Source organism: Rattus rattus, chromosome 2 (assembly GCF_011064425.1).
Source record: "Rattus rattus isolate New Zealand chromosome 2, Rrattus_CSIRO_v1, whole genome shotgun sequence".
Taxonomy (NCBI): domain Eukaryota; kingdom Metazoa; phylum Chordata; class Mammalia; order Rodentia; family Muridae; genus Rattus; species Rattus rattus.
In genome coordinates, this window is record NC_046155.1 from 5,928,943 (window position 1) to 5,946,647 (window position 17,705).

At 47.9% G+C, this 17,705-nt stretch overlaps 1 protein-coding gene across 1 annotated transcript; it reads left to right on the forward strand.

The window, feature by feature from the left end:
- Positions 1-13,071: 13,071 nt before the first annotated feature.
- Positions 13,072-16,302, forward strand: LOC116893613 (mas-related G-protein coupled receptor member G). Its single transcript, XM_032895321.1, has 2 exons — positions 13,072-13,219; positions 14,670-16,302. The coding sequence occupies exon 2, from the start codon at positions 14,726-14,728 to the stop codon at positions 15,593-15,595; it is 870 nt and encodes a 289-aa protein (XP_032751212.1). The 5' UTR covers positions 13,072-13,219; positions 14,670-14,725; the 3' UTR covers positions 15,596-16,302.
- The last annotated feature ends 1,403 nt before the right edge of the window (positions 16,303-17,705 follow it).

The following is a 17,705-nucleotide window of genomic DNA, read 5'->3' on the forward strand; positions in this document are numbered from 1 at the left end:
TGCGCACATACATCATACATGTGTGTGAGTCAAATGCATGTGCTCACACACACACACACACACACACACACACACACGCACACACACTAAAAATAAGCTTTAGAAGACCCACCTCAGAAACCAAGCACAGAGGGAAATGTGTAGAGGAGAGAGACCACTGGAGGATATAAACCTCGCCCGAACACTTCAGGAAACCTAGTGGCTCTGGGGTCTGAATCTCAAAGTGAGGTTCTCTGCATGGGCAGCAAGCCCCTTCCAATGCACCTCTACCTAGGAGGAGAGAGCCCACGGCTTCCGCACATGGACAGTTCTCTCCTCAACCTCCTTCCTGGACAGAGCCTACCCACCTAGCAGGGGTTCTCTGAGGAAGCAGCCTGGCTGCAGGCCTCCTCAGGTGCCTGAGCTCCTGCCTAGTCAGGAGCACAGAGATGAATGGGACCCCAACCCCAATCTAGGCAGGGGTGGCTGGGAACCAGGGTTTGGGAGCCCACTGACCCCGAAAGGATTTGCCACCATCCATGTATCATCGCACTGACTCACCCCTTACCTTTCTACTTCCTCACTGAAGACAGTCAGTTGACTTACACGACCGCAGTGTTTGGAGTTGTGTCCAGCAGCAATTCCCAAGAGGATTTTATTACTTCATCAGCACTCCAGACCCACATTCATGACATACTTGTCTCCTTTGACATCTGTGTGGGTGTAATCCTGACTCGGACCAGGCCCACAGATGGAGGGACATTCGGTCTCTGTCATGACTAAACTTGTTCCTGAGACTGGACACGGACAGCAGAACCCGCCTGGCATCCCAGAATTGGCGACTCACTCCCCTACCCCACTCAGGTTGTGTTGGGATGCACCCTGTGGTATGGTGCCTTCATCTCAAAAGCTCTGGCAAGCAAGTCTAAACTCGGGGATGCCAGGAGACTAGGAGCTTGGGGTGCTGGTCCTCCTCTTCCTTTGCATCCCCCACGAGGGCCTTTCCTCACCCACGCTGGAGCTTAGGAGCCAGTGTGGCCGTCTGTCTGCCTCCAGTACAGGATTCCCAACTTCAGTTCCTCGGTTTGAGATCTGAGAGCAGGTAGGGAAGTAGCCTGTCCTTAAGTCTAATTTTGGCCTCTGGACACCCTCTTCTCCCTGAGCCAGCCTTACCGGTGTCTACCCAACTGGGCATTAGCCCAGAGTCTCCGAGGTTCCGAGAACCCTGTGTCTGCTTGAGACAACCCGAAGCATGGCACAGACCATCTCTCTACTCCTAGTTTGCTTTAGCTGTCAACTCGACGTAGTCCGGAGTTGTCTGAGAGTCTCGGCTAGGGAGCTCTTTTGGTCAGGTTGGCCTGTGTGCATTGTCTTGATTGCTAATACATGTGTGAGAGCTCACTCCACTGTGAGCAGAACCACCCATTGGCACATGGGCCTGGGCTTTATAAAAAGCTAGCTAAGTAAGCATGAGCCTAGGGGCAAGTCAGTAAATGGCTTTCCTCCATGCTTCCTGCCTCTGCTACTGCTTGAGTTTCTGCCCTGACTGCCCTCAGTGATTGACAGTGACCTGAAGTGTAAACCCTGAATGCCCTCAGTCATGGACAATGACCTGGAAGTGCAAACCTGACCGTCTTCAGTGACGGACAGCAACCTGGAAGTGTAAACAAGCCAAATAAAGCTTTTCCTCCCTGAGTTCCTTTTTGTCATGGAGTTTATCACAGCAACAGAAAGCAAACTAGTACATATATCATCTGCCTTGCTGGAGTGTCATAGCCTACCCAGGGCCCATGTCTCCTACCTATTCAGACCTCTTAGCCACCCTGGGGTACAGTCAGATCAGGGGCCCTCAGGATCCATCCTTCCTCCCAGATGGATGTGGGACACCTCAAAATTCTTTTCCACTGGACTTCATGCATAAAAATCTCTTCCCAGAGATCTCCAAATACATATGCATCCTTCCCTGAGATCACCATGGGAACAGCTCACTCCACTCGCTATGGCTTGTGTGTGTGTGTGTGTGTGTGTCTGTGTCTGTGTGTGTGTGTCTGTGTGTCTGTGTCTGTGTGTTCCAATTGCCTGCACTGGTTGGTTCTCTAGACTCAGGCATGCCTGCTCTTCCTGTTGTCCAAGAGGCCATCCTGTTTTTGCAGCCAGCTCCCATCCTGACCACTTCTCCCCTTCTGCTCTCAGAGCAATAAAGATCCCACAAAAGACCCCCAGTCATCTTGAACACCACTTCTACCAAGTTTGACCTCAAAGCCAGATTCCGCAACCTACCCTTCCTGGTAAAGCTAGACCTTGAGAGGCCCAGGGTCTAGGAGAACTGGCCGGGCTGGCATCCATCATGGCTCATCTACCTCAGAATCTGGGAACACAGGAGCTTCTCTGGAGTACAGATTTCTCAGGAACAAGACATTGTTGTGATGTCATCGCTGGATCAGCCAGACATTCTTGGGAGCCACTGTAAGCCTGGTCCCTCCCATGGCCCACAGGGAACATGAAGGAACCCAGCCTATGTTGATCAGAACATAGACTGAGCAGAGATAGCAGCCTAGTGGCCTGAAATAACACCCAACTGCCCACTCCACCCTGTTACATGCTAAGAAAAAACAATGTTTCTCCCAAGCCCTGCAAGGGCCTTGCTAACTCATGTCTCACCTGTCTCTTTGTCTTAAAGGTCAGGAAGTGCTTTCAAGCCCCAGCCTCCTCTGGCCTCTATCTCCTGCTGTTTCCAGAGCTGTGTATTTCACAGCTCCTTACTGCTCGGACCAAGGCCCAGCCCCTTTGGTGCCTGCAGGGCCATCTCCAGAGAGGCCATGTGAGCCCCTGATGTAGTTGGGGTCTCATTGGCTTTCATGCTTCCAGACCACTCAACAGATGGTCACTAAGACACATCAGGTCTGGTTCTTTTAATGAGTCTGTGTTAAAATTTGAGGTCCATTAATGACATCCTCGGGTGTGGAGTCTACACAAAGCTAAGGATCACACAATGACGGGTGTGATATCACATGAACTTCATGGAATTCCAGAGATGGAGAGGGCCAAACAGGAGCCACAGTCTAGAGCATTGTGCCCTGGCGGTGAGGAGATGCAGGCCCCTCTTGTATGACAGGCTGGCCCTCAGCCCAAGGGAAGGAGATCAGGGAGACCTTGGCTTCAGCCACCCCTCCTTAGGAATTGAGCACCCCCTGAATCCCAGGTCTTGTTCTGTTTCCAGGCTGCCCTGGTATCTGTCATCTCTCTGATGCTGTAAGAGCTTGCTAATGCCTAGAGACTACTATGTACTGGTTAATGGTTCCAACTACAGGCCTGGATGCAGAGCCCACACCTCTCCTTCTTTACAGGGTTCTTATCCTCTTGGGTCACCCCTGCTTTGAGCTCCCAAGGCAGGAGCTAAATAGGCAGGGACAACTTTGCACCCAAGGCGCTGACATTCTCCACCTGGCCCATCAAATCGCTATCTCTTGTCTACACAGCTTCTGCCCCTGACTCACTGTGGTGTGTTAAGGTTGGAGCCGAAGCTGCAGTTTTTAGGGTCCCAAAATAGCACGGAGACATCAGCCCCCTCATGTGTTATGTGCATTGGCCAGAGGCAGGAGATGTGGCCCAGAGGTGACATCCAGCACAGGCTGATGGGATAAAATCTGGAGGTACTTGTACTAGGTGTAGCCACCAGGACAGTGGCAGGCTACTGGAATGGAATAGGGTATCTCAGGGCCGCCTTTGATCCAACACACACACACACACACACACACACACACACACACACACACACCCCACAGGCAGGCATGCACGCACGCACTTTGCATTTGAAAGTCAAAAGTCAAGTACAAGGGTCTGGAGAGATGCTCAGTGGTTAAGAGCAGTGATTGCTCTTTCAGAGGACACAGGCTTGACTTCTAGAATCCACATGGCAGCTCACAACCGTCTGTAACTCCAGTTCCAGGGAATCCCTTTTCTTCTGGGCCATCGGGGCACCAGGCACACATGTGGCAACAGACATACATGCATACAGGCAAGCAAACATATAAAATAAAGTAAAAATTTCAAAAGAAAGCCAAACGCACTGGGGACAGAGCTGTTCATGTGAGATCAGTCCACTAAGTTGGGAAAGCGGAGGCAGAGGTTAGGCCACGCTCTCAAGGTCACAGAGACAGAAAGGTTAGGCTACCAGCCACTTACTGGCCTGTGCAAGGAAACTCCAGATTCATGTGCACCTCTGTAGCACCCTAAAAAGCACCAGAGTCCATACCCGTACAGCAGCCAGGAGGTACGATCCAGCTCTTGCTGGACACAGAGCATCTCCAAGCTGACCCAGAGTGTGGGATCCAACTGGTCTGGCTGTGATGTTTGCAGACCCTCACTTCTGACACCCTCCAACAGTGTGTCACGTACTATCTGCCTCTCTTTCGGGGGTCTCAGGCATCTCAGGCAGGTCTTCAGACAAAAAATTAGACAACCAGCAAGGAGGTTGTGATAGTTTGAATATGGTTGGCCCGGGGTGTGGCAATATAAGATGTGGCCTTGTTGGAGGAAGTGTGTCATTGTGGGTGTGGCCTTTAAGACCCTCACCCTAGCTGCCTGGAAGCCGGTCTTCTCCTGGCTGTCTTTGGAACAAATGGTGGAACTCTCAGCTCCTGCAGCCCCATGTCTGTCTGCCTGGAGGCTGCCATGCTCCCATTTTGATGATAATAGGTTTAGCGTCTGAACTTGTAAGCTAGGCCCAATTAAATGTTGTCTTTATAAGAGTTGCCTTGGTCATGGTGTCTCTTCACAGCATTAACACCCTAATTAAGACAGGGTCCAATGCATATCCTAGCGCCAGTGGCTGAACTTAGGAGTTGTCTGCTAGGTCTCACTGGCAATCAAGAGATGTGGGAGTGTTTATCACAGTTAATAGACACAAGCCACACAAAACCTCATTCCTACTCTAAGAGGACAGGAAAGAAGGGAGTTAGATGGCACAGGGGCTGGGAGGGTGCTAAGGGGTCTCAATCTTTCAGGGAATGTGGTCTTCCTAGGGTTGTTGTGAGGCCCATGTCATCAGGTCTGACTACAGATGCTGGAACTGCAGCCAAGGTAGACAGGATCAAGGCTGTTAAGTCAATGTAAAGGCCCACACAAGGACTTGAAAGGTAGGCCTGGCTTGCTATAAAAGGGATTGTTTGGCCTCTTTTTCTCTGTCCCATTTCTCTCTCAGACCCCTTTCTCCCTCTCTCCCCTTACCCTTCCCACCTCTCTTTCCAGGTGTTCCTAGCATCCTAGCAAGCCTTCTCTCTCTCTCTCTCTCTCTCTCTCTCTCTCTCTCTCTCTCTCTCGCTCTCTCTCTCTCTCTCCTTTCTCTGCCTCTACTCCTTTCACACCTTCCCTTCCAATGCCCCCAAGTAAACTCTATTCTATACTACACCCGCCCTATGGCTGGTCCCTCAGGGCATGGCCAATTGAAATATGATGGAGGTCCTGTACCAGTTGGGTGGTAGACTTAGGTACCCTGTTCCCAGCATCCTCTTATGTCAGGCTGGGAGATACTGAGGGCAGAGTAATTGCTATTTGTCTCCATGTTGTTTAGACGTTTAGGATGTTGGTGCAGACTGAGATCCTTCACTGGACAAGGGAATCCATGTCACTGTCATGTGACACAAGAGGAGTAATTCATCTTCCCATAGATAAGGAGGCTACACATTGGGAACTGGCCAGGACCAGAGGCAGGAGCAGCAGACACCAGCAAGGTCTTATTTCCCACGCATGCTTATCCTTTAAAGAGTCATGTGATTTACTGTCACGGGTCGTGTTCCATCCAAAGGTAAGGGTACTCTTGAGCTTCAAAATGCCCTGCCACACCAGCGTATTGCAAACTTACACCATTTACTCCAGCACTTAACCTTTCATTACCATTTAAAAGCTACCTCTGAGTTTGGTCACTATCTTACATTAAATAGACTTGGTTTTGACTTGCTTGCTTTAGACTTGACTTTGACAACATATACAGAAGACTATAAAATGGGGAATTGGTCTCTCCCTCCAAGCTTGCTCCTGTAACTGAATTACATCTAACGTGACTGCCACAAACACAATTTTGAGCACATTAAAGGATTTGATCATTTATAAGATGGCTGATCTTGCATGTAATAACCATCTTTAACAGTTTACAATAAACAACTCTCGTAAGATTAGGATTTCATAGTTTTATATTTAATCATTTTACATTTTTATATTTACATTAGTCATTTCTAACTTTCATCTATTTAAAAATATTATGAAGCACAGCAGTAGAGATGTAACAGACATAACAAATAAATTTTTGTGGTGGAATTTTGTTCTAAGAAATTTTTCTAAAGGGAGATGTTAGGTAGTGTTTTGGGCCTCTACTCAGTATGTAAAATAGCTTTTTATTATTGCATCAGGGGATCTCCTCCCCATTTTTAGTTTTTAGCCTATGCATTCAGAAAAACTCAGTTTGTATGCAACTAAGGGCTAATTGCACACAGCCAGCAGGGAGGAGTGACTGGATACGCAAATGAATGTCCAATGACCTTGCCTAGCTCCTTCCTTGAAGAACTAGGAACATTTAACGAGTTCGGTTTCATTGTTTTAAGCAGGCACAGTGTAGCTCTGGGCATGCCAGTCGCTCAGGGTAGAAGACACAATACAATCAAAGAAGGCAGAATCCAAATGATACACAGACAGCAATGCAATAGTACAGTGTACATATTATTAATGTAATTGTACTTAACTTGTAACTTTCTAGAAATGCCTGTTAAGTTTATATCATGTAACAGAATTTAGCTGAAGCAGTCATGGTAAATTATGACGTTGAGGTTGTGGTGCTATTTTAGATGGACAGACAGTCCCTTCTATCCTTTCCACATACGAGCGTCCTGTTTGCTGATTTTATTATAGACACCTTTATATCTGCACGTGCAGATGGGGACTGCCTTGAGTACTGTTCTATTGCTGAGAAGAGACACCATAACCATGGCAACTCAGGAAAGAAAGCATTTAATTGGGGGCTTGCTTACAATTTCAGAGAGTTAGTCCATTATCATCATGGCAGAGAACATAGACGCATGTATGATGCTGGAACAGTAACTGACAGCTACATCCTGATCCAGAAGCAGGGAGAGAAAGAAAGGGGATGGGGCTTGACATGGGCTTTCAAAACCTTAAAGCCTATCCTCAGTGATGAAGTGACACACTTCCTCCTACAAGGCCATACCTACTCCAACTAGGCCACACCTTCTAATCGTTCTAATCCTTCCCAAATAGTGCCACTCCCAATGACTAACAATTCAAATATATGAATATAATATATATAATATAATAACGTGGGCCATTCTTATTCAACCCAGCATAGGAACAGACAACCTGAAAAGCCTTACAAATAACTAAAAAGTAGAAATAAGAGCTAGAGTATCCAGGGGCAGAAACAAATGCAGACCAGAGGCATAAAGAAGTCGAAAGAACAAAAAGACCATCCTAGCTCAGTTAAAGGAAGCAGGCTTGGAGAGCCAGAGGAAACACCGGCATTGGGGTCCAGTGTAGCCTCTATCTCCAGTCTCCTTCTGAGTTGAATTAAGTTCCAGCTTTGGCCAAGATTGAAAGCAGGAGCTGGGTGACAGGGATGAGAAGGCTTGAAATGAGTGGGGTCTGAGGGGAAGTTAGTGGTCTAGAAACCTGGGCCCTTTGTTATTTTGTTTGAGAAAGTTGTCTAGGTCTGTAAGAACATCGCAACTGAGATTTCAAGTTGTGTGGGGTCATCGTTAAGAGAGTACTGCAGCCATATTCGAATAGATAATTAAATGAGTTTGACAGGCTGAAACTCACTAATATGGAGCTTTTAGAGCCCATTTAAAAATTCTGGTTTGAACTAGAAATTGTAGGCAGGACTGGTGGAGACTCTTATCCCACTTGGCTGTCCCCACGTTTAGGGAAAGATGAAAGGAACCCTAGGGTTAGGAGCCTCATACTCATAAGACGTGAGGGAGCCACACAGTCAGATAAACGTGGGAGGGATCTGGAGAAGGGGGGAGATGCTCCTGGAGGGTTTGGTCGGGTCAGCACATCTCTGAGTCAGATGCAGGCAGTTACTTTGTCCTGTAGAATTTGGGTACAGGGGTGCAGTGATCAAATGGTGAAAGGCTTCTCTGGAGATCAGAGAGTCTGGGAGGATGTGGTCAGAGGAAGATGGATGGAGAAGATTCGGAGGAGGCAAAGGACTGGGGTTAAGTTGGGTCTATACAGGGCACCAATAGAGTCCCAAGAACTGAGGTTCTGTCCAGCTGATCTACACTATCCCCAGAGGCAGAAACCACAAAGACCAGAGGTCTGAGGTCAGACTGGCTTAACCTATATGGTAAGCTTAGAAGGTGTCCATGGTCACAGAGGAATGACCCTGTGGAGGAAAGAGGGGGGACTTTCTGCCCAGAAGACCCTAAGTGTGTTCCCGGTTTAGGTACCTTGTATTAGAAAACAAACAGAGAAACCAACACTTGACCTCAACAGGCTGAGACCATTCTATTGGAGTATTGCAGGGCTCCAACCTTTACAACTCTTGAAGATTAGGTGCAACAGAGTGGTTGGGGACATGTATATATGCGTATACATGTATACAGGTGGTCACTAGGAAGTTAGAGCTTTTTTTTTTTTTTTGTAGCTTGACTGGAAGACCAGTGGGTTGTTTCCAGTATGGACACATTGGTCTTGCAGGTGGAGAGGAATGGTCAGGCTGGGACAAAGGTATTATTTATGGATGGGAGCTGTTGCCCAGTACAGCCTGACTCAATTCCTCCTGGCCTGGGCTTTGCTCAACAGGGACCAGACCAAAACACTCAACCACAAGTCTCCTATGTATGGGCTTTTGGTTTCCTCCCACTCTGGCCTTCCCTTGATCACGGCTTTGCTCCTTAGCTGCACCCTTATGGTTTTACCTTGTTTTTTAAAAGTTTATTTACCAAACTTCAGCCTGAACCCAAACAGAATACTCCACATAATCTCTTTTCATGGGTCTTACCCTAGAAGAGCTCCATTTGATTCTGATATACCTGAAAAAGGACCTTTTGGACACTGGAGACACTGGCTGCAAAGACTTTGACTCCCAGGCAGACACAATTCTTTACATTAGTCCTCCTGGTCCCTCCCTTTAATGTTCCCTAGCCTCCTACTGCTCGTACTGGCTCACTCTGGTGCAACACTCTTGACAGCAGGACCAGTCACTGTGATGCTATCCTCGCTTCCTCTCACCGGCTTATCCAACTCTCCCTCCCCACCCCACTCCTACTCCTTCTACTTCCTGGGCAATCTCTCAGCTTCACTCTATAACCAAATCATCTGTTTTTGGTTCCCTACTGATTACTTCTCAAACGTCTCTCCAGGAAAGCATGACAACAGTGACATGATCCATCACAACCGATCTTGTTATGAGTCTCCTGCTGAGTGACCAGAGGACCCTCCTCTTCCACGGACTCTGAACTAGACTCTGCCTACAAAACTGCCTCACCCCTAGACCTGTGCTCCTGTTCAGCAGGAAGACGCTTCCCCCACAAACTCCAGCCCTATATCTGGAAACCTGATCCTCTCTGGCCCACTCCTTATCTCTGGGGTATGTTGAACTAAACCTTGAACAATGTTTGCCAGACCCCGACCAAGGCCCCGTGTTGAGACTCCAACTCCTTCTCCTTCATTGGCCATTGCCAAACTCAGCAGCTCTTTCCGGCCCTCACTCTCACAGCCAGGACAAGGCAGTTTCTAGAGACAAACAACCTTCTCTGGACAAACAACTCCAGGAGAGAGAAACTGCAGGCTTGCATGTGGACCTAGCAAGTGCATTCCCCAAACCTCCTATATAAACCCAAAATACCCCCTTCCCATTTGACAGACACCCCTTTCCCATGGCATCTGCCCTTGATGTTTGAAATAAACACTCTTCTCTGCCAAAGCTAACTGCTTTCTTCTCTACAAACCCCCATCTCCTTAAGCTACCTCAGAAATCTAAAATCAATACTGGTAGAGTAGGTCCAGGGTCCCAAGGAATTACCACATGATCCAATCTGAAGCATTCGGCAAGACAAAAGCTTGAGTCCTGCTGAAGGGGGCAAGCACACGCTGTGTTTTCATTCCTGATAAAGGGTCCTGTGCCTCGCTGCCCTTGGTCAGCACCCAGTCTATCATTCTTCTGTAATTGACTGACCAGAGCAACTGAGTAGAGAAGCAGAGAGAGGTTTTGAACCGAGTGCAGCCTTGAGTTCAAAAGTGCTGAGCCTGGAGGAGTCTCAATTTCTGCCACTTGATATCCCTAGAAATTTAAACATTTAAAGGAAATGTTGTCTCATGTAATCCCTTGATGGAAAAAACCACATTACATTTTGCTTACATTTCCCACAGTATTACCCAATGGTAATGACAAGGCCAGCCTCAGATCACCACTCACCTAAGACACTGTGTAACAAGTCATATGAGGTATACTGAACCAAAAATAAACTAACCAAGGGACAACAATAACAACACAAATCCTACCAGGGCCACCTTGAACAATGGAGAAGTTGTAAAGATTTGGGGGCAACATCAAGAATTTTCTGCTTGTTGAAAGGAATCAAGAAGCATCTGCCCCTGTCCCTCTAATGTCCCAACAACAACCAAGTTCAATGGGGGAACCAAAGAATGTATTTGGCTTATGTACAGAGCATAGGCCAGGCTGGCAGGTCATGCATAATGGACTTGCAGATGGAAACCCTCCCCACAGCCTTCCTGATTACACACTCTACTCTGGACCCTGAAGACCTGCAGTTTGGGAAGAAATGTATCCACATGGCTGGGATTGGGGGACGTTGACTGGATACTGAGGTAAGGTTCCCATGACCCTCCCTAGTCCCTCTTTCTATGAGAGAACTTCTAACTTGACAAGTCCATCTGGAATGATTCTTGTCATACAGATACAGCTGTCCTCATAAAGATGGCAGAGGTTTGGCTCAAAGGATGGGAGGATAATGCTGTGCAACAGGAGTGATAACACGGTTTAATGGGTATTGCCACCAAGCCTGACAACCTGACTCCAAACTCCAGAACCCATATGGTGGAAGGAGAGAACTGCCTCCCACAAGTCATCTTCTGACCTCAATACACATGCTACACACACACACACACACACACACTCACGTAAATTAAATTGGGGGTAGGGGAAGGGCAAGATATAGAAACATTGGGGTCATATGACTCATGAATGATTCCAGGTATGAGTACCCTGGTCAGCAGGCAGCACTGTGTCAGGGCTGGAGGTTGGGGAGGTAGGTTTAATCACATGAGGACACTGACCTTAGCTTTCTCTGGACCTAAAGATACTTGAGAACATCCTGGGTAGTCTCAGAAGTTTAACAGATTGCCACTCATGCCAAACATGACCCAATGGTCTCATAGAGCAAACAGGTAGCCTGGTGACCTCAGAACACTTGGGATAAGACACATTGGGGTTTACATGGGTACAAGGGAAGACAGTCCCCATTCTGACATCCAGGATGAGTCCGTTCTCCCTTTAGTTGGTTCAATCATGGAACCTCAATGCTTCCATTGTGAAGACTCAGGTCTTCCACAAGAGCAGTGAGACCTTCAGCTCCTGAGCCGTCTTTCTAGCCCAGGGCCTGAGGTGTTAAATCACACATGCGCTTCTGGTCACATTCACACAGCAGCTGTTAGTGACAGCCCACAGGCCAAACCTCATCCACAGAGAATGTCAAGTCTGTGGCACATGGGAAAATCAAGATCAAAGCCCTATCCAATCCCACTCTGTCATAGGAAAGGTGCCAAGTACTCGGTTGTCTCCCTGCTGCCTGCTTCAGTGGTGCACAGGCTCTCCTGCTGCTGTGGATGCCTCTAAAAAGCCAGAAGATCACCTCACAGTACCAGCACAATGTGGCAATTATATTAATCCTCAAGGGCAACGCCCTGAAGAAGAACAACAAAGCCCCACCTGAACAATGAAAAGTTGGGGAGATTTGGGGCTGCACAGTGCTTGTGTGTATTGAAAGGGTGCATCCCACAGAGAACAGAGCATGGACCTGGCTTGACATAATGGAGGCCATCTTGAGTCACAGCTGTCTGAGTCACCATAAGATGGATTTTCCTGTATATTTCCTTAGCAAATCATAACACAGATCCATGAAAGCACATGTGCTGGATGACTTGGAGGATGCGCCTGGCTTTTGATGAAATCTGAGGATAAACCAGAGATCTTCAGGCCTGAGAGCATACTTCTGTCTTAACCCACTCAATGCTTGTTTGCCCAGTTCCCCAGAACCTTCCCCTGCCAGTAAATTCTCCAAAATACCTCACTGTGCAGTCCCAGCTCTGCCTGCCTCTCCCTGTTCTTTTCCAACAGTCATGTGAGTTTATGTGCACATCTGTGCAGGTGCATGTGCTGCCTAGGGGTCAACCCTGGGTGTGTGACTTCTTAATTACTCTGCACTTTAAAAAACGCTTTAAATTCCGTGCTAATTTTGTTTTGAGACATCTCACTGTACTGCCCTGGCTGACCTGGAACTTTGTGTAGACTTGCAGAAATCTGTCTGCCTCTGCCTCCCAAGTGCTGGGATTAAAGGTGTGGACCACCACAGTTGGCTTAAATATGTTTTAAGTTTATCTGTGTGTCTGCACACAAATATGCCACCACATGTATACAGATCAGAGGGAAACTTTTAGGAATCAATTTTCTCCTATGTGGATCCCTGGAATTGAACCTAAGTTGTCAGGCTTGGCAGCAAGCACCTTTACCCACTGAGCTCTCTCACTGGCCCAATACCTTATTTTTTAAAGATAAGACTTTGCACCAAACACACTGACTGGAATGGCCACCTGAATACCAAGTCCCAAGAGTCCTCTGGTCCCCATCTCCCAGTACTGAGGTCACAAGCATGCACCATCATGCCAATCTTTTATTACAGGTGCTCGGGATCAAAACTCAAGTCCTCTTTGGTCCTGAGCACCTAAGACCAGAGATCACTCCAGGACCGAGTGCAAGGCTCTCTGGTTCCGTCTCCCAGATGAAGAGGAGGAGACTCCCACACTAACAGCTCTGTTTGAGGTCATTTCTTTGATTCCCGTGAAAGGGTGACACGCCCGCCCACTTCTAAGGAACTGGCAGGAGCCAGCCTCAGAGGACAGGAGGGGATTTAGGGTCCAGGAGGAGCTCAAGACAACAAGTGTGGGCTGAGCGAGCTGAACACAGCCACTGTCAGCAGGCAGCCAGCAGGTAAGGTTAGTCTGCCCCTCTACCTGCTCCTCCAAGCATGGAGCACCCCTTCTCTTACCCTCTACAACACCTGTCTGCCTGGCTCTCAGGGGGGTGCTGGTGGCTCTGAGGATGTCCTCTGAAAGGGACCGTATGGGGAAGGCAGTTAAGGGAGCCTTGGAAGTTGAGGCTCAGGCCTGGAATTCATAGCTCCGGGTCCATTGGAAAACAAGGATGAGGAAGATGCCCCAACCCACCCACTGCATCCCCTTTCAGATCTAGCCTTGCCTCCTCCAGCAGCCAGAATCCACACAGGAGTAGACATCTGGATTAACACCCTGAGGGCTCACAGAGAGGAAGAGTCTTGCCTCTGTCACCACTATGATTGTGAAGGGCCAGTCCTTAATTTCAAGGTCCTGAGGACCTGCATTCTGACCCTGACAGCTGGGCTGGTAGGTTGAACCTCCATCCCCTGGAGGTACCAGGAAGGATGCTTGGTGTGGTGAGATGGTAGGCTATACTTATCAGGACAGTGCAGAAGGTTTGGTCCTGCGAGAGGAATCAGGGACTGATGTAGGGTGCATCTCAGTGAATGCAGAGATAGCTAGGGTGGTCTCCTGGGTAGGGGACACAGCCCAGTCCAGGAATGAGGGTCATACACAAAGTACACAGGGTGTACTCTGTCACTGTCTCTGTCTCTTTCCATCTCTGACTATGTCTTCCCATGAATGCCCCTATCTCTTTATCTCTGCCTCTATTCTCCATTTATCCATCTGTCCTTCTCACTCCCCCACCCCCGTTCTCCCAGCCCCCATCTGTTCTTTCCTATTGATGGTCCTCCCCAGTATTTCTTGTCTCCAGAACCTGGGTCCACATATCTGGTACATCCCTGTACCTTGGACAAGGTCCACTGTGGGCCCTGTGGAAAGAGGTGCTGCTCTGAGATGCACCTCCTTGAGACCCCCAGGAGATTTCCTACTTGTTCCCCAAGAAGACCAGGGGCCCCGAGACCCATGGCCAATGTCCCAGACTCTAATATGAACCTTCAGAGTTAGTCACAGTCCCACAGGACCGTGTAGAATTAAGGTCATTCTCCAGAAGGACAGTGTGGGGAAAGTCCCCTGAAGCCTCACCTAGCGCGGAATTCAGTGTTCTGGGGTCACACCAGGCACTATCAGAGACCCTGGGGTGGGTGTGATTAGAGCCTTGGAGGAAGAGCCCTCAGACCAGTACCATAGTTAAAAAGAAAGGGGAGTCCCTCCACCCATGGCCCCTTGGCCTGAATGTGGTGGGCCTCTGCCAGGGGGCTCCTACCTCAGGAAGGGTTGCCTAACCAGGACGAGGGCAGAGAATGCTGCCTCTGAGCATGGAAGCTGTTAGGGGTTACCCTGGACAAATTCACATAAAGCCAGAACGGGGCCTGAGACAACTCAGACTCTGGACGCTCATGATCTCTTGCCTTTCACACTAGGGGCACAGCGACTGGGTAGTGAACACTGTCCAGAGCACCCACGGAAGCCAGCCAGGATGCTGTCCATATTCAATATCTGGGGCACCTTCAACAGAGTGCTCTTCTTCCTCAGCCTCATTGTCAGCCTTGCAGGGCTGGCGGGCAACACGCTGCTGCTCTGGCACCTCGGTCTGCGCATCAAGAAGGGCCCCTTCAACACCTACCTGCTGCACCTGGCCGCCGCTGATTTCCTCTTCCTCTCCTGTCAAGTTGGCTTCTCTATTGCCAAGATCGTGTCGGGCTATGAGGACACACTCTACTTCCCGGTCACCTTCCTGTGGTTTGCTGTAGGGCTCTGGCTGCTGTCTGCCTTCAGTGTGGACTGCTGCCTCTCCTACATGCTCCCCTCCTTTTGTGGCCCCAACTGCCGCCCCAGGTACACTTCATTCGTCCTCTGCCTCGTGATCTGGGCCCTGACCATGCTGGCGGTGCTGCTGCCAGCCAATGCCTGTGGCCTGCTGTACAATGGAATGAGTCTGCTGGTTTGCCTCAAGTACCACTGGGTCAGCGTTGTCTGGCTAGGGGTGCTTGCTAGCACGGCGTGTGGTGCAAGCCTGTTTCTCTTAGTCTTTGGGAACTGCTGTTCTTCACAGCTACCCCCCAAATTCTGCAAGTTGGCCCAGTGCTCCGGGATCCTTCTGTTCTTCTGTCGCCTGCCCCTGGTTTTCTACTGGTGCCTGCGGCCAGTCATAAAATTCTTGCTTCCCTTTTTCTTCCCACTGGCCACCCTCCTGGCCTGCATTGACAGCAGTGCAAAGCCCCTCTTGTACTACCTGAAGGGCAGGCAGCTCAGGAAGGAGCCACTGCAGGTAGCCCTAAACAGGGCTCTAGGGGAAGAGTCTCAGTCAAGTAGTGGGGGGATATCCCTCCCCATGAGCCGAGTGTAGATAGTGACTCATACACCCACCTGCCCTGCCCTCGTAGCTGCCAGGGGATCCCAGTCTTGCTCAAACCTCTGCCATGGTCCAGCTCTGGTCCTCAGGACTTTGTGGCTTCCTCTTGTAAGCAGGGGCGAAGGTGTCAGGAACCATAACAGGACAAGCTAATAACTAGCAGGTGATCATCCTGAAATGGCCTGCCTCGGATTATTATATAATCTGGGACTGGTTCGCCCTTATTAAGCAAGGGTGTAAAGGATTCATTTTGGGAAAGATTCCTGCTATTAAAATGCTTTTCCTCTTGTTATCATTAGACATATATCACAATCATTGAGTAATAGCACATCCCTTTAGAGCAGATCTCTGCAGATGTACGAAGATGTACTGTCTCTTAGTGATGCTATATAGACAAATAGATGACCTCTTAAGTCTTACTATGATCCTATAAAAATTCCTAAAATTATAACGTGATTGTTAAGCTCTTTTATAGTGGGACCGCTATTAAGTCTTTCTCTGACAATTAAAACTGCAGTGAGAACTCTGCCAGTCTCCCAGTCTGGTGTCACTAGTTAATTGCTCTTAGATAGTAACCAGATTTTCTCCCACTCAGAGCACATTCCAAGAGGTTGTAATACAGTTATCAAGGTCATAAAAAGAGAACAAATGATTTATTACAGGTTCAAGGACAAAGGATAAAACATTGACTGGGTTTATCTATACAAAACTTCACTAACAACTTAGGTATGGTTTTAGACCTTCAGTGAACCTGTAGAGCTGACACTGGTGATGAATGGTTAGCCAGATAATTACTCCTGATGGATATTCATGTAAACATTCTCGGTTGTAAACTTCTATTTCAATTTATGCTTTGATCTTTCATATGAACTTGTGATGAACTTTGTAACATGTGATTATGTATTTGGAAAGATGTTTAAGTGCTGAGGACAAAGAGAAGATACACAGAAGGACTGAGCTGGAGAGGGACTGAGCTGAAGAGTCAGGTTTGGGCTAAGGAGAACTGAGCTAAGTAAAACTGAGCTAAAAAGATCTGGACTGAGAAGAAATGAAGAGAGGAATAACTTAGAAACTATAAATAACATAAAAGAGTGCAGAAAGCAGAAGAAAAGAGGAAAAAAGAAGAAGCTGGAGAGAGCAGAAAAAGCAGGCAGGTTTTTCCTTACTATGGGGCTTAGTCTTATTAAAAGGAACAAGCCTTTTCTCTTACAAACTTGGGTTTAATTCACTTAGCATTGAAAGGGTAGAAGCGATTTCTTTCTCTATGTAATAAAGATTGGAGCTCATCTTTCATCCAGAATGAGGGAGTTCTTTCTGCACCGGTGCTTGGTCTTTTGCTCCATATGCATATGTAAGTATGGATGTGTGTGTAAGTATGTGACTGTGAGAATGTATGCATGTGTTTGTGTAAGAAGGTAATTGTGGGGGTTGGGGATTTAGCTTAGTGGTAGAGCACTTGCCTAGGAAGCGCAAGGCCCTGGGTTCGGTCCCCAGCTCTGGAAAAAAAAGACCCCCCCCCAAAAAAAGAAGGTAATTGTGATAATGTATGTAAGCTGTGCCTAACTGATGAGTGGAAATGTATAAATATGCATTTATGAATCCGTGTATGAAATCATATATGTTTATGCATATTTGGCCATGCAGAAGTTTTTCCTTCTGCAAGCGCTATTCATTTCTCTTGGTTCAATAGAAGTTTATTGCTCCAAACTTCCCCCTAGCCTGACAAGCAAGAGGCATAGGGACAAAAGGGAAAAGGCTCTAGTAATTAATCCTCTACTTTATCTCCTGCTGTTTTAGAATGAAGTGCTAAATGCCAGAGACTGCAGTTTCTGGCCTCAGAGGAACACAGAAGGCGGGTCAGTTAGAGTAGCAGAGCATAGTGACTTAGACATAGATAAGTAAATCAGTTACAGTAACATAGTAACTTAGACTAAGTAAACTTATTATTATACAGCAACCCTAAATATCTTGTAAGACAAGGTCTTACCCTCCACCAATGCTCTTCCCACTCTACTGCCTCACAAAGAAACAACACCAGAAAGAAGACTAATGTCAGGGCCAGCCCGGAGCAAGAAGGGAAAGGGACCAAGCTGCATACTGAACA

What these genes read in the sequence shown, in the direction of transcription:
- LOC116893613 (XM_032895321.1), top strand. Translation starts at nt 14,726, where the DNA reads ATGCTGTCCATATTCAATATCTGGGGCACCTTCAACAGAGTGCTCTTC.